The sequence below is a fragment of the Calliphora vicina genome, chromosome 4, assembly GCF_958450345.1.
Source record: "Calliphora vicina chromosome 4, idCalVici1.1, whole genome shotgun sequence".
In the NCBI taxonomy this organism is placed as follows: domain Eukaryota; kingdom Metazoa; phylum Arthropoda; class Insecta; order Diptera; family Calliphoridae; genus Calliphora; species Calliphora vicina.
This window is the reverse complement of record NC_088783.1, coordinates 101,173,257-101,196,157: the sequence shown is the minus strand read 5'-3', so window position 1 is coordinate 101,196,157 and position 22,901 is coordinate 101,173,257. Positions and strand designations below refer to the sequence as shown.

The 22,901-nt window shown below is 28.6% G+C and overlaps 1 protein-coding gene across 1 annotated transcript in view; it reads left to right on the top strand.

The window, feature by feature from the left end:
• The first annotated feature begins 2,908 nt into the window (after window positions 1-2,908).
• The window catches only part of LOC135958614 (uncharacterized), a 32,248-nt gene continuing 12,255 nt past the window's right edge, over window positions 2,909-22,901 (top strand). The window contains exons 1-5 of the mRNA XM_065509511.1: window positions 2,909-3,573; window positions 19,740-20,044; window positions 20,154-20,201; window positions 20,267-20,558; window positions 20,617-20,905. Coding sequence (XP_065365583.1) covers window positions 3,029-3,573; window positions 19,740-20,044; window positions 20,154-20,201; window positions 20,267-20,558; window positions 20,617-20,905 — 1,479 coding nt within the window. The 5' untranslated portion in view covers window positions 2,909-3,028. The remainder of the gene's footprint in view (window positions 3,574-19,739; window positions 20,045-20,153; window positions 20,202-20,266; window positions 20,559-20,616; window positions 20,906-22,901) is intronic.

Here is a 22,901-nt window from a genome sequence, read left to right as displayed (position 1 = left end):
TTATCAATTACTAGAACTTACTTGGGGCTTACACGATCAATTTTTAATACACTCACACTTTTTTACTAATACACTCACAATTTTATGAATAACTTGCATTCAATTTTATGAATAACTTGCATTCAATTTCTCATTTAAGTTGTTGTTTAATTTTTAATCAACAACAGCTGATTTAATTTTGTTTGCACAATTTGTACTAAAATTGTTTTCAAGTTGCGTGCAGCCCACGTAACAGCTTTCAATTTTTATAAATTTTGACAAACAGTATATGTAAAAGACTATCAAGAAAAACTTGAAACAGTCAAACAGCTGATTATTTTTCTTCGCTTCTTTGGTCTTACCTTCTGTCAAAGATTTTTTATATATTTTAATATCACCCTATTCCATGCTTATTAAAAAATACTAGTTCTTACATAAATAACTTAACACCATTATTCAAATATCTACACTAATTTAAGTTTTAATGTGCATTTAAGGCAGTGATGTTCAAAAATAAAAATGAAGATATTTGGTGAGAGAGCTACCCAGCAAACATAATGTCAAACACTTAAAATAACAACAAAATGAAGAAAGTTTAAATTTAGAATTTTTGTCAAATAAAACCAATTTATTAAATGAATATAATTTGAATTTTAAGGAAATGAAAGAATATACATTATACGGCCGAAATACTCTCAAATTTTTTATTTATTTTTAACTTTGTTTTTTTGTGTTCAATTGTAATTGAAACGCGTGTGTTTGCTATGCTTCATCCAAAAACCAACCAACAACAATGCTTATTGAATTTCTGAAAAAATGAGACATTTATTACGCTCTTTAAAAGAGCGTAACAAATGTGTTTAAATTTTTTAAACAATTGTTGTATGGGATGAACATCACTGATTTAAGGCAGCGAAATGCAAACTCACACCAATACAGTTTTTAGATATTGTAGTTGTATGAGTTGAGAATTATTCTCTGGCAAAAACAAAAACAAATAGCTGAAATAATGAAATAAACAATCATAAAAGCGTAACACAACCTGCTTCTATCAATGCTCATGCGAGACTGACTGTTTTTATACAATGTGTGTGCTTGCGTACATGTGAAAATAAAAACAAGAGAGCTCATTTGAGGCTCATTGCATTTCGCTGATTTAAGGTGATAGAAAGCAATCTTTATTTAAATTTTCCTAGTTTTTGCTTATAATCGTAAAATTTCAACAAAAACAAATTTTTATGTCTGGCAAGTTTTTCGGTTATGTTCATCCCAAAGTATCTTATATATAAATAGGCCACACGTTTTTTTGTGGTACACTTTTAAGTATGTTATTGTCCACCAATATTGATGAAAGAGTTTTAAATTTGCTTGAATAACAACAACAACATGTTTATGCACATCTAAATCAGAGGTTCGCAAAAATAAATCCTCTCACCAATACACTTACTCTCACCAACACATTCAATTCTTTATTTTATTCAGTGCACCTACAAACACACAAATACAAAAACTGAAAAAATAAAGAAAAAGTCATACACCAATGCTCATGCGTATTCCTAGTTGTCTCGTTGAGTGGACAACGACTACTAAAATGTAAAAGCATAAGAATACGTGTGATTTGATTCTGCACAATTGTGCTATGGGCTGCGCATTACTGATCTAAATCAAAGTAAATCAGTGATGTTCAAAAATAAAAATGAAGATATTTGGTGAGAGAGCTACCCAGCAAACATAATGTCAAACACTTAAAATAATAACAAAATGAAGAAAGTTTAAATTTAGAATTTTTGTCAAATAAAACCAATTTATTAAATGAATATAATTTAAATTTTAAGGAAATGGAAGAATATACATTATACGGCCGAAATACTCTCAAATTTTTTATTTATTTTTAACTTTGTTTTTTTGTGTTCAATTGTAATTGAAACGCGTGTGTTTGCTATGCTTCATCCAAAAACCAACCAACAACAATGCTTATTGAATTTCTGAAAAAATGAGACATTTATTACGCTCTTTAAAAGAGCGTAACAAATGTGTTTAAATTTTTTAAACAATTGTTGTATGGGATGAACATCACTGAAGTAAATTAATAAAGTAGCGACAGTACTACAACAAATACAACATTTACAAAAACCACAAGCAATTTTGTTTTTGGTTTAAGGTCTGAGCTGTCAAAGTTGCCTGTTGTTGTTTTTGCTTTTGGGCTTGTTGTATTTTTCGCCACAACAACCACAAGTGAATTGACAGTTCAGACCAAAGTAAAAAAAATAGTCAGCTGTTCTACTGAGTCTACTTTATTAATTTACTTTGATCTAAATCAGTGATGTTCAAAAATAAAAATGAAGATATTTGGTGAGAGAGCTACCCAGCAAACATAATGTCAAACACTTAAAATAACAACAAAATGAAGAAAGTTTAAATTTAGAATTTTTGTCAAATAAAACCAATTTATTAAATGAATATAATTTGAATTTTAAGGAAATGAAAGAATATACATTATACGGCCGAAATACTCTCAAATTTTTTATTTATTTTTAACTTTGTTTTTTTGTGTTCAATTGTAATTGAAACGCGTGTGTTTGCTATGCTTCATCCAAAAACCAACCAACAACAATGCTTATTGAATTTCTGAAAAAATGAGACATTTATTACGCTCTTTAAAAGAGCGTAACAAATGTGTTTAAATTTTTTAAACAATTGTTGTATGGGATGAACATCACTGATCTAAATACACATGTATTTGTACACAAACGTGAAAAATATTTTTGCGTATACTCAAAGTAACTGTACAATTTTGTTATTAGTGGTCGAATTTTGACCACCAGGTGATCCTAGTATTTATAAATATACTTTGTTTCATCCCGTAAATGTTAGTTCCCTCTTTTAAAAGTGTAAATATATTTTAAATCTGGCAGCACTCATAAAACAATATTTTTCCGAACCAAACGTCAAGAAAAATTTTCTACTTTGTTAGTTTCAGGAAAGAAAAACTAATTTGTAATTGTTTAAAAAGCTAATAATTGGTTTAAAAATAATAAATTAATGAAAAATGGCATTATCTTTTGAAAATATGTGTCGTACATGCATGCTTAACGAAACAAGCAGGAATAAAGTAAAAATGAAAATGACACAAATGGTGTCCATTTTTACGGTGCCGCAAGAAGCCAAAGAAAAACTTAATTTAATGGAGCTGATTAAAATCACTGTACCACAATTGAAAATTGATGAAAATGACCAATTGCCGAAAAATTTGTGCTTGGAGTGTTCGGAAAAAATCAAAGAAATCTATAACTTTCAACAAAATTGCTTAAACAATGAACAGAAATACTATAAAATGTTAGAGGAGGGGGATATCATTAATCAACCATTCAATGTGTCGGAAGGCCAGGAAGATGTCTTCAAGACTGAATTTGAAGATTCTTTCATTGAGGAAAACTCTATGCATACCGATGAAGAAATGATCATGGAAGATGAAATTAATAGAGCAGCTGAAGCAAAAGAAGAGTTCATTGAAAGCTGCAGTGATTGGAGTATCGATTTAGTATTTGATGATGATAATAGTGATGCAGATTGGGAAGAAAAAAAGATGCCAAGGTAATTAAAATGTTGAATACTACATACATAATTTAAGCAGGAATTGTACTTGCATGTACATTACAGTGCTCCAATATTCCTTAGATTTCTTTCCTCTGCTAAATATTAGGATAAAAGTATTGCCTTTAAGTAATTAATTTTACATTTTAATTTAAAATAATATATAAAAGGAAAGAATGGTTTAAATAATGCTAAAGTTATAACATATTCGCAAACAATGTATCTCAGACCATTTCAATACGACATGTGAAACAAATTGTACCTATGCTTTGTGAAAATTGTAATAAGTTTGTTTACTTTAAATCAGATACCAAATAAATAACTCGTCCACATCATCAAAATACCAAAATTGTGATTTACATTTCGTGATAAAAAATAAATCACTCAAAATAACAGTTATAAAATAATTTTTGCTTACATAGTTTGACATGACCTTTATTATTAGTTTATTGCTTTGTGAGAGGCAAACAATTTCAATTGTGGTTGATCTTAATAACTGTTACCATTCTTTCTCTTTTATTTGCATTATTTGTATTATATATTTTTGTAAATTTTTAACAAATTATAAAAAGAATATGATGAATATGAAGTAATGCTGTTTATTTGAATATAATGTAATGTTTTGAGATGTGTCAAAAAATAAGAGAATTTCTAAATTTTGTAAAATGGAAATTGCAAATTATTTTAAAAATTTATTTCTTAAAAAAATAATGTATGGTATGGTTTTTGACAAATTTTTGATTTTTTGAAACAAAAAAATTATAATCCAAAGAACAAAATTTTTTAAGTTATTTTACCGGTTATACTCAAATTAGAGATTTTTTCCTAGTATACCAATTCCAAGGTATGACCAGTTTCAGTTAAAATTTTTGTTAAATAACTATTAAAAGGACATTTTATAGGATTTATTGAGGATATCTGAGGGCAGGGATTTTATATCAACTTTATAAAGTGAAGGTCTAAAAAGACCTTCACGGTACCATTTTTAATATTTATTAAATAACATTGAAACTTAACAAAAAATTTATTTTTTTCCACTACACATCGAATATTGGTTGTAGACCCCATAACTTATATGTATTTATTTCGGATTCTTATGAAACTTAAAGATCCTCTATCAATTTCCATCGGTTTGTCTTTCTGTTGATGGCAAAAATATTTTTCATGTTTTTTTTTAATTTGTAACTAAATTTTTTATTGCAATCAAATTAACTTAAAGATTCAATTTAGATTTATTCTATTGATATCCATACTTCTTTCTGCATATATGTGTACTTTTTTTGGTGTTTTTTGCTTCCATATTTAAATATACAAATTAAACTTGCCCCATAACTCAAAAACTAAGAGATCTATCAAAACTAAAAATAACTAAAATACAAGATGTTGCCATGATCTTGATTTGTGGCAAAATTTATTCTATAGAAATATTATTTTCGGAAATATTAATTGGATTATTTTAAAATTGTACCAAATGACTCGTGGTATTACCAACTGAGTCCAAAATGTACTAAAAAAAGTACAATTGTAGCATGTTAGGTCAATACCATTTATAGTTTTGTCGTGTGTACGAATTTAATTCTGGGGATTTTGTGAAAAAATAATTTTTTGATATTCCGAATATGATTTTCTCAAAGCTTATACTATTTATTCCTACATTTCCTATTTAAGTAGTCTGAAGCACGTTAATGGTCAGGGGAATTTGTAATAACTTAAACATTTATAAACCAATTTCTGTTTTTTATAACATTTAACAGCGATAATTGCGTATACATTACAATTTTTTTACATTGAAATCAATAAAATTTACTTAGTGGCAAAATATTTGCAAAAAATTAATTGCTTAGATCCGTCTAATGTTATTGTATTGAAGTATATGGTTGAGATTAATTTGGTTAATGAGTGTTGTAATTATTTGAGTTTTATATTATATTTAGTTACATCTCGCACAAAATCTCTGAAATTGTAATTGAGTCTGTACTTATCAATTTGTCCGCAGGGTAATGAGCATGATTTTTTGTATTCAAAATTTTCTATCACGAAAAGGCTATATATCAGTGATACATTTAAAAATTAAAAAATTCAACATGTCACATTAAAGGCATGGAATTGATTTTTTGTTCGTTTATAAAATGTTTATAATTTTTTGACTGGCAAAATAGCGAAAATGAAATTGAATATTTTGTTAATAATGTTAAGTTTACTAATAATACATTATATGTATGTAAGCTGAGAATTAATTCTCAATTTAATAAAAGCGAAAAAAATATCTTCCCGCGTTCTGATTATATAAATTTTTTTCTTTGTGAAATAAAGTTGAAAAAAGTTCAAAAAAAAATTTTACTTTATTTTTCATTATTTAAAGTAAATTGAAAAAAAGTAAAAAACGCAAAAATGAACTGGTTGGTGATGAAATATTCAACGTTTTTTGTGTGGATGAAAAAAACGATGATGATAATGGTGATGGTGATCAATTTAAATCCAGGACACCAAAAAGATCTGCAATGACAAACGAAATTAATACTAAAGGACTTTTTCCGTGCAAACGATGCAAGAAAATATTAAAATCAAAATCGTCATTATTAAGACACGAAGGACGGCATGATCAAAGAGACAAAGAAGAACGCAGATATGTATGTAACATTTGCAATAAAGGTAACACATAATAAATGATTATGCTTGTAATTGTAACTACTAATTGTTGTATTAACTTTTAGCATTCTATTATGGTTCTGTATTGAGGGAACATCAAAGAACTCATATTGGTAAGAGTCACTACTAATTTACGAAATCTATAGACTTAAATTACTGAATTATATTATTAGGGGAGCGATCCTTTCTGTGTTCCGAATGTGGCAAAGGGTTTACATCGTCGGGAAGTTTAAAGCAACATTCACTGCGTCATTTAGAGGAAAAACTGTTTCCTTGTCCTGACTGTCCCAGATCGTTCCCTACCAAAACTGATATGTTGTCTCATTATGATATCCATAAGGCCAAGCCAAGAAATCACATTTGCGACGTTTGTGGTCGTGGATTTTACAAGCCATATTTGCTGAAACAGCACAAGATGTATCACAACAATGAGAGACCATTTGCCTGTGAATATTGCGATAAAAGGTAAAAACTAAAAAAAAACTAAAATTTGTATTCGATTTCATAATCTCATATTAATTATTGCAATTTATAGTTTTGTTACACACGAAAAAGTAAAACGACATACACGCATTCATACCGGTGAGAAACCATACAAGTGCAACTATTGTGCAAGAACATATTGTCAATCCAGCGAATTAATGAAGCATTTGCGATCGCACTTGGGCGATAACGTCTATCAATGCGAATTGTGTCCAATTAAATTAAAAACTGTAAAACTTTTACGTAGCCACTTTGCAACGCACAAAAATGACGACGAGGAGACAAAAGCACGAAACTTGGCAGAACTTAATGCATTGGAAATGAAAGGAATGTTTTTTAAATAAGATTTTAATGTAATAGATATTGCATAAAGTATAGTATATCAATCAATGGTTTAATGTAGAAAGGATTTATTTCGTACCTTATATAAATTAAGCTGTTTACATATGTATTTTTTTGGTTATTCTCTTTATGTGGTTACAACTTTGCAAGTGAAAATAATGACAAAAGAAATTTTATCTGCGAATCCTCTATCGGAATATAAACCTCCTTTTTATATTAAGCCAACGATTTGCTATTATTTTTAAATATCTTAAAATACTCAAAGCTCAAAAATGTATAGACATTTATTTTTTATTTCGAACGTGTAAAATAATTCCAAGATACAAGTAATTTATAGATTTTAGCACATATCTATAGTATGTATATGAATAAACAATCTTATTTTTATTTATAGATACAAATATATGTATATATACTAGGGTTCCTAAACGGGAAAAATTTCCCGGGAATTCCCGGGAATATTTTTTTGTTAATTTTCGGGAAATGTTTGTCGGGAATTTTCGGGAATTTCTTCATAAGTTTTCATCTAAAAGTTACAATATTCAGATACGTTTCGATGGCCAAATTTGTTGCGAATTGAATAATTCTATTATATCCATAGATTTTTTCGGTTCTAGCAACAGATAGTCTGTTGGCTAAGAAGTATTACTGTTGAAATAACCGAATTTTTTGTTCACTCAACTCAAGCCACAGCAGAAAAATTTGGTTGTTAAGAATGAAACAAATTTAAAGTTTTTTGTTCTTAAAGAAATTATTAAGATGCCTAACATAACAACTTTTAGGGATATTCAATGATTATTATTCATATTTAGAGAAAATAATAACAATAATAGTGGTTCAAATTTGTTTATCTACAATCAGATTTAATAATTTCTCTAACTACGCATGTTTTAGAGATTTAAATTCTTATGTTTTTTAATTAAACAAAGAATATATTAATTTTATATTGATTAAAACTACTAGAAACCCTTATAAAGGCTGGACCAACATCGTACAACCAAATATAGTTATTTTATACTTCATTTAAAACCCTGGTGAAATTATAAATCAATTAATTTGAAAAAAATTTTCTGGTTTTTGGTTTAATTTAGTGTTAAAAAATTCCCGGGAATTCCCGGGAACGAAACGATTTTTTAATTTCCTCCCGGGAAAGAAAAAAGTCCGGGAAATTAGGAACCCTAATATATACATTGTTCAAACCATAAAGAATAGACATAGAGCGGAAACTCTTTGGTTCAAACAGTCTTAAATAAACTATGATTTAATAATTCGTTTTAAAATTACATTTACTGAAAATAATGACTTTGGAAAATAAATATGTATAACAAAAAGTTTTGATTTTTTTTTTTAAATTTTTGGAACAATTATTTAGAATTTAATATTTAAGCGTTGATTTTCATCAAATGAATTTTTGGCATTTATTTTTCAAGAAAAAATTATTTTTTTTTTAAATAGCTGATTTTTAGAAAAATTTATAATATTTTGTAAAATTACAGATTTTTTAACATTTATGAATTTATAATTTTTTGAAAAATTGTCGATTTTTTTGAAATTGAAAATTTTACAAAAATTTATTAATTTAATATTTAGCGTTGATTTGCATCAAATGAATTTTTGGCATATATTTTTCAAGTTTTATAATGATTTTAAAGTATGTTTTAAAAAAACCTCCGGGATTTATTTAAAAACAAGTAAGAAAGTATGGTCGGTCAAGCCCGACCATATAATACCCTACACTAAGTAAAAGAGCAAAAACATTTTTCTTTTACAATTTCAATAATTTATATTTTTGAGTGATGGGGGCTATGACCAATTATGGACCGATCACCATGAAATTAGGTCGTGTGATTTATGTCTATATTAAAGTTAAGTATGTTGAATTTTGTGTGTATACCAACATTTTTAAGCGATTTATGCACGTTAAAGTGATTTTCGGAAGCTGGTCTATATGGGAGCTATGACTAATTATGGACCGATCGTAACAAAATTTGGTGACATGAATTTTGTGTATATAAAACTTATTTGGAGTGTAATTTGTGGAGATACATATATAAATTAAACATTTATGACCGATAAAATCCAATTTCGGGAGGATATTTGTATGGGGGCTAGGTGAAATAATGGACCGATTTCAGCCAGTTTCAATAGGCTTGGTCATTGATCCGAAAAAAATAATATGTACTAAATTTCATGGAAATATCTTCAAAATTGCGACCTGTACTCTGCGCATAAGGTTTACATGGACAGCCAGCCAGCCGACCAGACGGACGGACATCGTTTAATCGTCTCAGAGAGTGATTCTAAGTCGATCGGTATACTTTAAGGTTGGTGTTAGACTAATATTTTTGGGCGTTACAAACATCTGCACAAACGCATTACACCCTCCCCACTATGGTGGTGTAGGGAATAACTAGTTGACCGCCCCGGCTTCGCCCGTAGCATTTACTAATGTTAGTTCTTCACCTGCCTGTTCTTATTTATTTGCAAATAAAATATCTAAATTTGTACTGCATACTTTACACGTATACCTAAACAAAAGCGGCAATCGTTTTCTAGTTGTCAAAATTTCTCATGCCCATACAATTTGTATGCAGCATACCGAAATAACGCGGCGGCAACGCTTTGCAATTGGAAAATCCGATTTTGACAGCGCGTTTAATAGTAAAGTTAGTTGCAAAACACAATAAATATAAACACATATGTACATACAAAATCATTTTTTAAGCATTAATATTTAGTTTTTTTTTATAAAATTGTTATTTACAAATTATAAAACAAAAATCAGAAACACCTATATTGTAATGTACTTTATTGTTTAAATAATCCGGGTTGTTATATTTATTTTTTTTAATAAATTTGTTTTTTTTGTTTGAAGTAGCGTTGACGCTTTTATTTAGGTATGACATTTCAGCGTTAAAGCTAAGCGGAAAAAAACGTTCCGCCTTACGCTTTTGTTTAGGTAGGCCTGTTAGGGAGCTTTTTTATTACAGTTGACTGGACTCAAAAAAATCAGAGTTTTACCCGGAATTTTTGAATTTTTTTTTTCTTTACAAACCATCTCCAGAAAATTTCGAATCGAATAAAAAAAAAATAGCCAAATCGCTCCAGCCGTTCTCACGTGATGCCATTACATACATGGAACATTTCATTTTTATATATGTATATAGATGCAAGATTATGATTTATTATAAACTTACTTAATCCGGAGCGCGCTGCTTCAATCGCTGTAAAATAAACAATTATGTCAAGATTTAACATATTACTATGTATAATTTCGAAAAAATTTCACACCGCTGCATTATTAGTTTTGAACTATTTTATGATTTCACGGCGGTTTCATTTGAATTGTATATCAAACATAGAAATAATTTTTAAATTACCGTAAAGCAATGCCTGAGTATTGAGTGACTTAAACCATTTTCAATTTAGACAGAATTAAGTTCAACGATTATGCGACAAGAGACTATAAGATTAGAGATTAGAGCTGGCGGTCCACATAGAAGTGCTGTTGGACCTTCCCTCTGTTTAATTTATATTACCGACTTGCCGATACGTGCGATAGTTTAACTATTTCTACATTTGCTATTATTAGCTAACATGAAAACCCATATATAGAGGCCTGTTCTGAAAGCCACGTGATTTCAAATCACTAATCGTGTTAAGCCTTTCTTAAAGGTATATCTCAAAAATACGAGCTATCCTAAAAAAAAACGGTTAGCACCACTGAATTCAGCGTACCCGAATTAGTTTAATCCACAGGGTGCCCCGTTTGACAGTTTTTTCAACTAGCACAGTATATACTCAACAATACCCGTGTGCGTTCCCTACACTAAGAAAGAATAACAAAATTAAGCAAATTTTACTAAATATTGTATAATTCAAACCTAGTAATCCAATGGATAATAATAAAACACGTACTCACATGTTAAACGGAAATTTAAACAAAAAATTCGTATACTTTTGTGAGGTACCAGTGGCGACCTTTTATAGGATTTTTTCGCTGTTTCTTGGAAGTGCTAAATATTTGTATGTTACTAATTTTTTTATTTTGTAAAATAATTAAAACAACAATAATATGGTATTCCTACAATTTAAAAATTCCTTCTGTAACTATTGTTAGATCATAAAATAATTTGTTTAATGCTAAAAAACAAAATTCGTATACTTATGAGAGACACTATAAGTACAAAGGCAACAGAATAATACATGCACTATTATAGCTTACATGATATTCGTTAGTAAAATCTGGATATGGCTATTGCTAGATTAGGGACATTGCAAACAGTGATAAAGCCTTTTTGTAGCCAAAACGTAGCAGTTTCTACGTTAGTCAGACAATTTCGACAGACACACATAATACATAAAGTCATTTTTAGTCTTGAGAACTCAGTGTTTAAATTGATTTTAGTTTCTAAAAATTTGTCAAATCTTGTTTAGTTAATAACATGTGATGGAAAGTTTTAAAAAAGCAAAACTATTTTACTTAATTTCTCATTATTTAAAGTAAAACTAAAAAAACAAAACATTCAAAAACAGAGCCGATCGGTGATGATAAATTGAAAGACGAACAAAATGCAACGATGAACAGCGATAACCAACATAAACCAGCAGCAAGAAAAAAGAAATCCGTAAAGGAAAAACAAATCGATGGCCAACAACAGTTTTATCCTTGTGATAAATGCAAAAGAAAACTGAAAACAGAATTATCATTTATAAAACACCAAGAAATGCACGAAAATAAAGAACAAACATATAATTGTTCCATATGCAAACAAGGTAAATAATGATAATTAAACAAATTTAAAAAAAAATATTATTTACGTTTTAATTTTTTTTTTTTGCAACATTCATTTCAGTATTCGGTGACAAATCTGAGCTAAAAGATCATATGCGCACACATAGTGGTAAGTCACAATAAATTTCTTATTTTTAATTTGTGATATCACTGGCTTATTATTTTAAAGGTGAAAAGGTATTTTTATGTTCGGAATGTGGGAAAGGATATACAACAGCTGGAGGTTTGAAAGAACATTCATTCCGTCATCTAAACGAAAAAAACTTTCAATGTCCTGACTGTCCCCGCTCGTTTACTACCAAAACAGATTTGGTCTCCCATCATATAATACATAAAGCGAAGCCAAAGAAGCACATCTGTGACATTTGCGGACGTGGCTTTCACAAGCCTTTCCTATTGAAAAAACACAAAATGTATCATAACAATGACAGACCATTCGCCTGTGAATTTTGTGAAAAACGGTAACGCCTTGAATCAAATGTTTAATTATCTATGTATTTTAACCTCAATATTTTTTTTAGTTTCGTCACAAATGAAAAATTAAAACGCCATACTCGAATTCATACCGGCGAGAAACCATATAAATGCAATTACTGTAAAAATGCCTACTGTCAATCGAGTGAATTAATAAAACATTTACGAGCTCATTTAGGGGAGAACGTCTATCAATGCGAAATGTGTCCGTTACGTTTTAAAACAGTAAAAATTTTACGCGTCCATTTTTCAACTCACAAAAATGACGATGAAGAAACTAAAAGCCGAAATTTGGCGGAATTGAATACATTGGAAATGAAAGGAGTATTTTTTAAATAAGCACTTGCAATTAATTGCCAACTGCGAAAAGTGCTACAAATAATATATTTGGAGTTAAGATTGCAATGCCCTCACTACCAGAGTACTTAATTCAATCTATTTGTATTGTGTAAATATGTATAACATTTTCCATATTTAAAATCAAAGTATAACAAGTAGTCCAACTCTTTGACAGCAGTACCTAACTCTATACATGTGTTAGTGAAAAAGTACCTAAGTCTAAATATGTGTTAGTAACAAAAATGTACATGTGTTGGTTCCTTTTTAATTTTCACCAGACACACAGAGTTCTATAAAAAAGTTTAAATTTTAATTTATTTAAATTTTGTTCTATTTTCAATACCAAAAATTGAAACTCTGTTCTATATTTTAAACCTACCACAAACAAAATAAAACGTCAAAATTAATAAAAAAAAATATTTTTTAGTTTGTGCGAAATGGACGTGATTCGGAAAAGAAAAAGTGCTAAATGTGTTGAAAAAAATTATAAAATAGTGTGTGTGAGTGAATTTACGTGTATCAAACTATATTTATTCGACAATTTATAGTTAAAATCTCGAGACTTTTGATCAAGGTTGCCAACTCTTCAGCTCAGAAAATGGCTAGATTTAGAATTAAAAATGGCTAGAAATGGCTAAAACCCAAAATCACTGAATACAAATTCATAAATATTGTCTTTTTATTTAGTGAGATCGACTTTACTAGTATATAAAATATTACATTTCTTAGCAGATTAAATAATTGTAATATCAATATAAATTGGTTCCTTTTTGATAAATTAAACAAATTTCTGGGCACTTATAAACAAAATTGGATCCATTAAATAAATGCAAAATTGATTTTTGAATATGACTGATGTGTTTGCTTTGGAAATAATTTCACAGCCTGTGTGTAAGATTTTTTTTTAAAAAAGACTATTTCTTTGTCATTTGATTAAAAATATTGGTATATTTTTTAAAAAATTTCAAGAAAAGTTCAAAATAAAAAAGGCTAGGACAGAATAAAATGGCTAAATCTTCCGGCTAGATTAAATCTAGCCATTTTTTTATGGCTAAATGAAAATTAAATCGCTAGATCTAGCCGGAAAATGGCTAAATTGGCAACCTTGCTTTTGATGTGTATAATTCTCTCACAAGGGTGTTGAATTTACACAGTACACGTATATGTGAGAGAGTAATTTTAAAAAATAGAGAGTTGGACTACTTGTTATACTTTGTTTAAAATATTTTATTGTATTTAGTGCGTAAACAAAAGCAAATATTAAAAATTCGAACATTATACAATTACCAAATGTTTTGTTCCACTTCAATAGTATAAATACAAAAATTACAACAAATTTATGTACCTCCACAACATTGTTTTCAAAAATCGTGTATCCGTACCAAACAAAAATAACAAAATCTCGACCTAATATTGAAAATACATAATATTGAAATTTAAGAATACATAATAATGGATGTATTTGTATAATCTATATTCATATGTATATATATATTTTTCGCAAATATCAAAATGGCCCTAGCAAAGTCGAATAGACAGACCATTGAAAGTTATTTAAAAAAATTGTATCACTTTTTTTTTTTGTTATCAAAAAAGTTCAACCACAAAACGCACATATTTTTTTATAAATATATTAACCTGGCTCGAATCTATATTTAAAATTTATAAAAATTGATTTAGTTGTAGTCCTGCTAATTTTGGCCTAAGGGATTGTGGCATTTTTGAAATATAAGTAAAAAAAAAAAATAGAAGAAAAAATAATAAAAGTAATAAAAATTTGAGAAAATTTTGACTTTAAAAAATTTTTTTTTTGTTGGTGAGGTTTTTATTCCAAAATGTCCCAAAAAAAATGTTATCGTAATAATTCCTCTAGAACTTAAAATTTCTATTTGTATTACGAGAAAAATAATTGTTAAAATTTTTGTTTAGGTTTTATTTTAAATCCAATCATTTTAATTTAAATAATAAAACATACGAATTCAGTTTCCCGCTTATTAGAAAAGTTAATTTTATATGTATTTTAAAATAGTTTGGAACATATTTTAATTTTGTTTTAAGTTAAAATAAGTTTTTTAATCGTAATCGCTGTATTTAATGTGCGATTATAATTACGATTTAATGTTGAGATTACCCTTAAAATCGATTTTCAGTCCCTAGTACATATGTATGTAAATAAAAATTGTAATAATTTTATTCCATCCTTAATTTTATTTGAAAAAAATCATATCATTTTTTTTCAATCTTTTATCAAACATTTGAAATGCTGGAATTAAAATTTATTTTAATAGCATTCTTCAGAAAAAACGGCATTTTAATTTATTACATACATATTTCTTTTTGGATTTGAAAGCTCATACAACAAATTCCGTCAATGTAACGCAATAATTTTTATACCCTTCACCATGAGTGGCAAGGGTATATAAAGTTTGTCATTTCGTTTGTAATTTCTACATTTTTCATTTGCGACCCCACAAAGTATATATATTCTGAATCGTTATAGATAGCGGAGTCGATATAGACATGTCCGTCTGTGTGTTGAAATCAACTTTCTGAAGCCCCCAAATAACTTACATACACGAATGATACATCAATAACTCCGAAATTCTTCCGGCTCGGTTGTTATTTAAAATCGGTCCACAAATGGCTGAGATATAAGGAAAAAACCAGGACAACCTGGATTTTTGACCTATTTTTTACCCATATCTGGATTACTAAATCATTAATATAGACAATATGGATATCTAATGATAGATATTTCAAAGACATGTGCAACGACGTATATAACACCATAAATTTTTTAAAATTAAAAAAAAAATTTTAAAAAAATTAAAAAAAATTTCGAAAAAACTGGAAAACAAATTAAATTTTGTTTACCTAAAAATATTTAAAATTTTTATTTTAAAGTATATTTTGGTGAAGGGTATATAAGATTCGGCACAGCCTCTTACTCTCTCTTACTTGTTTTAATTTAAAAAGATTTGTTATCTCAAATGACTCGCTAACTATACAATTTGGGCATTTTTACATTCTCGCAAATGAACTGTCAAAAATTGTATGGAAATTTATTTGCACAACTCTTAGAAGTTTTCGGGACAATTTAGACTCGCAAACTTGAATGTATTGTGCATTTGATGATCCAATTTGCTATTGTTTACTTTTATTTTTAAGAATTAAAAATCAAATAAAATAAAAATACTTTGTATATGTGAAAATTGTGTAACTTCATTCGTAATTCAGCTCTGAGTGGAGGAAGAACTCGGTCTGAATTTTTTCGCTGTCTTCGATGGATTGCGTTTCACACGCATTGGTCAATGGTTGGCGTCGTCTAACTGTACTGCTTTACGGTTTCTCGAAGTTTTCGCATAACCAAAACGAATGAATGTGGTAGCATTCGTGCAGTGTTTGCTAAGTTGACAGCCCTTGGCCGAGTGAACTCGGGTCATTCCGGTACGTAGAACCGGCTGTCGTGGGAATGAGGAGTTGAGTTCGTGAATTCCGGCTTCCTATACGAAGGTATAGATCGATGTGGCAGTTCCTGGACGAGACTCTTCCTTAGGCTCAAGCCGTAATTGGTAATGGCGTTATTTTAGGCCAAGAATTAACTTAATCGAAACAATACAAAATAAATTGTGTAACTTTGAAACAGAATGATTTTATTGAATGGCATTGTATTGGTAGTATTAACCAACAGCTAGAACATAAGAAAAAGTTGTTCATGTTGGTTTGGAGTTTATTAGATATAAAATAATGTTTTTAGAAAAAAAGAGATAACTTAGTGAAATCAATAGGATTTTTTATTATCATATTTGCTTTATAACGAAAAGCTCTACAACTGTCAACATTGACAAACTTTAACTCACCCTATACTTCGTTTGTACATCATTTTATTATCACTTTTTTCGATCTAACCGATTTTAAAGGAATTATCAAACTTTGTAAACAGTATGTTGTGATAATCTTGGTCAATATCGCAACGATGTTATACTGATAATCTATTTCAGCCTCGGTATGTCCTGAGGAAAAGCATTACGCTGAATATTTTATATGCTTACCTCTGAAACGATGCATATTAATAAGCTAAAACGGACTAACTAAATTTTAAAATCAGGATCTCAGTAAAATATTGGGTATAAAATATTTAACTCTTAATTTTTTAACCTAGACAAATTAGATTCAGCTCAATTCACATCGTTTTCTTACGCTATACTCCCCTGTTATATAGTTCATTATAATAAATAATAGAGATTTAAAAAAGGAAATACTGCATATATTATGATGTCATATTACAAACTATACACAGTTTGTAATAAACTGCTTTTATTTAAAATAAAAAAAAAAAATATTTTTATTTAAGTTTTTATTTTTTCATAAAAATTTATATTGATGATACGTTTTTTGTTTCAGAAAATAACAATTCAAAAAAACGTAAGCCACATATCTTAAAGTGTGCTTTGAAAAAATTATTTTTTTTCATATAATATATTTCTGGAGTCATTGTAATTCCAATTTGAAAATTTTGTTTCAATATCTCAAGTAGTTTTCATTTTATATCGTTTTTTGCTTCTCCTATAAACTTATGAAAAGTGATGTTACGTTATTTTGCATTTTAGGTGACGATATACAAGTCTTTCAGATTTTATTTGAAAACAAAAATATGAAAAAACTCATATTATTTAAGAAATCAAATCATATTATTTATGTTGAATCTTTTTTCTATGCATGTCTGTAAAATGTATTTTTACCAATAAACTACAAATATAAACATATTTTTTAGTTAATGACAACAAAATTATATTTATTTAAATTACGGCACTCTATTTTTCTTATTTAATAAAAAAAGTAAAGAGAAGTGTAACTCCAAACAACGTTGTTTCTTTTTAAATGGGTTTAAATTTTTATTATTATTATATTGTAGATTTATGATATTTTTTTAATTGATTAACAATATCTAGTTATTTTTTAACCTAAAGTTATACTGACAGTGGTCATACAAAAATGGTTTTAACAAACAATATAACTTTAGTTAAAAACAACATTTGGAGGAGTCGTCAATTAGTTACCTTGTTATGTCAAAATACAACGAATCAAAATAAAATTAAATTTTATATTGCTTCCACAATTCACCACATGCATCACTCCAAACTTTTATCTGCTGGACATATCACAAGTTTTGGACAAAAATAAGTGCCCAACAGAATATTTACAAACACTCAAGGCTTTTTTTTATACCCTTCACCTTCGTGAGAACGGTATATATAAGTTTGTCATTCCGTTTGAAATTTCCACAATATAATTTTCCGACCCTATATAGTATATATATTCTGGATCCTTATAGATAGCGGAGTCGATTAAGCCATGTCCGTCTGTCTGTTGAAATCAATTTTCTGAAGACCCCAGATATCTTCGGGATCCAAATCTTCAATTCTGTCGACATGCTTTCAGAAGTTTCCTATTTAAAATCAGTAAAATCGGTCCACAAATGGCTGAGATATGAGGAAAAAACCAGAACAACCTCGATTTTTTACCTAAATATGGATTACTAAGTCAGTAATATAGACCTACAATGGACAAAATCGAAAAAAATATTTTTTAACTCGAATTTTTTTTTTCACCAAAAAAAAAATTTAAAAACCAAAATTTTTTTTTAAAAATTAAAAAAAAAAATTCCAAAAAATTTAAAAAAAAATTTTTAAGTATAATTTGGTGAAGGGTATAAAGATTCGGCTCAGCCGAATATAGCTCTATTACTTGTTTTTATCTTTATTTGTTTCAAATAGGTTTTTGAACATTTTTCTCCTTCAATTCAAATAATAAATCATATGTACATACATACATATATATTATAATTCATAGCTTATTATTAAATAGATAAGGAGCATTAGCCCTAAACTCTTTACCTTCTACGACAAATGTATATAAATTTAATATTATCGAAATAAATAAAATAAACACTAAAGGCCTTATTCATAATCAATTTTTAAATTTATCACAAGTTTATAAAACAATTTTGTAGTGAAATTCTGTTTTATAAACCTTTTATAAATTGATTATGAATAAAGGGGTAATCACAGATTATTACAGATATGCAACAAATGACATCGTCAAACAAGTTTACAATGGTTGTGATTTGCAGAGTGAGATAAAAATAAAATTTTCAATAGGCAAACCACAACCATTTTGACATTTTCTTTTGTTATTTTTTCTATTAAAACCAGCTGATTCATATCTGTATAATTTGTGCGGGTAATATTGTAAATAATATTGACGTTTGTATTTTCAATTTTCTTTAGTGTGAATGTATCGGAAATTTTAATTGAGAACATAATTTCTAATAATCGAGCCTTGTTAGTTCTGCCATGGGTTAAACAATAACCAGATATCGTGAAAATCGGGGTTAATCAAGTAAAAAACCTATACATAAATAATAATAATATTGTAGAATCCAAAGAGTAACATAGAGACGAGACGTAATTTTCAAAAACCTAACTCTTGCAACAAAAAAAAATACATGCTAGATCTGTATGTATAATTCTCTATTGTCGAACACATTATGTTTGACATTCAGTACAAGAAATCTCTCACTCCAAAAACAATGGAAATTTTAGTAAAAATTAAACTTCATTAGGTTTTTGGCTCTAACCCCCAGTAACACGAAGTCTGGTTATGTTTTAACTAATAGTTTCATACAAAAATAATTTTAACCAACAGTATAACTATTAGTTATGGCATAACCATGGGGGTAAGTAATATATCTAGTTGGAGTATATGGTACTCACTTTCAATAACAAATAAATTGAGTTATGACTACCGTGGCCAAATGTGTTTTTTTTATCAATAAACATGATATGAAAGAAGTAAGGAATCAAGGAATAAATTAAGAATTTTTTGAAATTAGTAGTTTTTGTGTTTATATTTTAAAATTTATTGTTTAAAAATTGGGATATAAATTTTGGCGGAATTTATCTTTAAAAAACTGTATAAACAATAACATTTATGTAATAATGTTTCACGATTGTTACTATAAGAAAAAAAAAATACCTCGTCAATAATAAAAATTTATTTTTTTTTGTTTATAACTCATAAGAAAATCTAACAAAACTGATAAATCTAAAATTCTCAAAAGAGAAGAAGTTGATGATGACGTATTTGAATCATTATTATATGACGATGATGAAGATGTTAAGGATGATGATGATGATGAAGACTACGAGGAGTTTGTCACACAAATCTCCGCATCAGGTAAAGAACAAATTACCGTGGAGCCCATTTATCCCTGTGACAGATGCAAAAGAAAATTGAAATCAAAATTATCGCTAAAAAAGCATCAAGAAATGCACACCAAACGAGATAATGAGGAACCGAAATTTGTGTGTAATGTTTGTGATAGAGGTAATTACAAATATATGTACATATGTAAATATTTTGTTTGAAATTTACCATAAGTAATTTTTTTTTATTTAAATGTTTGATTTTAAATACAACCTTTATTTCTTTTTAGCATTTTCACAAGGCTATATGCTAAAAGATCATCTGCGTACACACAGTGGTATAGTATATATTGTAAATTTGTATGCATACTTGATTTCTATAATAATTTCCATATATTTAAAGGCGAAAGACCATTTTTATGTTCAGAATGTGGAAAATCCTTTACATCATCCGGCAGTTTAAAACAACATTCATTCCGACATCTTAATGAAAAGCTTTTTAACTGTCCGGATTGTCCAAAATCATTTCCTACAAAAACTGATTTGGCGTCTCACTACGATGTTCATAAAGCGAGGCCAAGAACACATATTTGCGATATTTGCGGTCGTGGATTTCCAAAACCATTTCTATTGAAAAAACATAAAATGTATCACACTAATGATCGGCCATTTTCTTGTGAATATTGTGATAAACGGTAAGATATTGATAATTTTGTTTATGTATGTGAATAAATTACCCTTTTTATGTTCTAGTTTCATAACGAATGAGAAACTGCAACGCCACGTTAGAATTCATACTGGTGAAAAACCATATAAATGCAGTTATTGTGAGAAGGCATACTGTCAATCGAATGAATTAACCAAACATTTAAGAATTCATTTAGGAGATAATGTATATCAGTGCGAATTGTGCCCTCTAAGATTTCCCACAGTTAAAGTAGTCCGAGAGCACTTCTCTACGCATAAAAACGATGATGAGGAAACTAAATCCCGCAATTTGGCAGAACTTAATGCGTTGACTTTAAAAGGAATTTATTGTAGATAAATGTTTGCTTTCATATATGTATACATATTGTATGGACATACAAACGTTATTTAAAATAAATGTTTATTAGTTTATGTCACAGACTCAAAAATAATAGACCCATTTGTTTTCATAAATAACAATATGCGACAAAAAAAAAACCTGTGAAGTGTTCCATTTTTTCTGGTAGATGTTCATGAAATTTACCATAACTCAAGATTTTACCCATAATTGGGTAAAATTTTGGGGGTGTTTGTCAAATTTCAAAAACAGATTCTTGTTATACTAGATATCACCTACCAGAAAAATAGTATCACTTCCCAGGTATTTCTAAGTAGTGGTCACTTTAAATCGGGACGGATTAAAGCGACCACAACTTTTAAATGAAACAACATATGTTATCATTTTATAAACGAGATTAAAGGTAATTTATTAAGTTTTTTTAAAAAAATGTAACTGTAAATTTATATGCCTTTATTTTAAATAAATTTTCTGCTGCGAACCCAAGCCCCGATAATGTCTAACCGGGAATTGATCATCATATGAGACAATGCATAATTACTTCCACGGTAACAGAAAATAAAACAAAAGTAAAAAAGGAAACATAAAAGATTCAGAGGCCCTCAGCATCTAGATGTAGTTCAAGCCCGACCATATAATACCCTACACTAAGTAAAAGAGCAAAAACATTTTTCTTTTAAAATTTCAATAATTTATATTTTTGAGTGATGGGGGCTATGACCAATTATGGACCGATCACCATGAAATTAGGTCGTGTGATTTATGTCTATATTAAAGTTAAGTATGTTGAATTTTGTGTGTATACCAACATTTTTAAGCGATTTATGCACATTAAAGTGATTTTCGGAAGCTGGTCTATATGGGAGCTATGACTAATTATGGACCTATCGTAACAAAATTTGGTGACATGAATTTTGTGTATATAAAACTTATTTGGAGCGGAATTTGTGGAGATACATATATAAATTAAACATTTATGACCGATAAAGTCCAATTTCGGGAGGACATTTGTATGGGGGCTAGGTGATATAGTGGACCGATTTTAGCCAGTTTCAATAGGCTTGGTCGTTGAGCCGAAAAAATAATATGTACCAAATTTCATCGAAATATCTTCAAAATTGCGACCTGTACTCTGCGCATAAGGTTTACATGGACAGCCAGCCAGGCGGACATCGTTTAATCGACTCAGAAAGTGATTCTAAGTCGATCGGTATACTTTAAGGTGGATGTTAGACTAATATTTTTGGGCGTTACAAACATCTGCACAAACGCATAATACCCTCCCCACTATGGTGGTGTAGGGTATAATGAACTACCCTAATTGACCCATACCTCAACTTCACCTTTCGTAATTAAGATAATAATTCAAAATTTCATATTCGAAATCATAACAAAAAGGATAATTTTATTTATATTATTTAAATAAGCGATAATTAATATAAATTATATAATAAATTTAAACAATTATTAATCTATTTTTAATAAAATTAAAATTTTTGGTCGCCATTAATGTGTTAATTAGTAGAAAATGATTATTGAAACCAAATTGTAACAATTGACAATTTCAAAATATTAAATATATGTGTCACAGATTATTACAGATATGCAACAAATGACAGTTGTCAAAAAAGTTTTCAATGGTTGTGATTTGCAGAGTGAGATAAAAATACAATTTTTAATAGGCAACGAGTGTGAAATATATTTGTCCCTCTTTTCAAACCACAACCATTTTGACATTTTCTTTTGTTATTTTTTCTATTAAAACCAGCTGATTAATATAAATTTGAATTTATACTAATATTACACTCAAGGTGCATTTAATAAGGTGCCATCGGCAGCACAGCTGATTATAGAATTAGCACGCACAAATGTCAAACTACATATATAAAAAATATTCGCCCTTACGTCCGTATGTCAAACTCTATATATAAAAAATAAGTGAATTCGCCTGTATTTATTTCAATTCGCCACTGCTGTCACCTTGTTAAATACG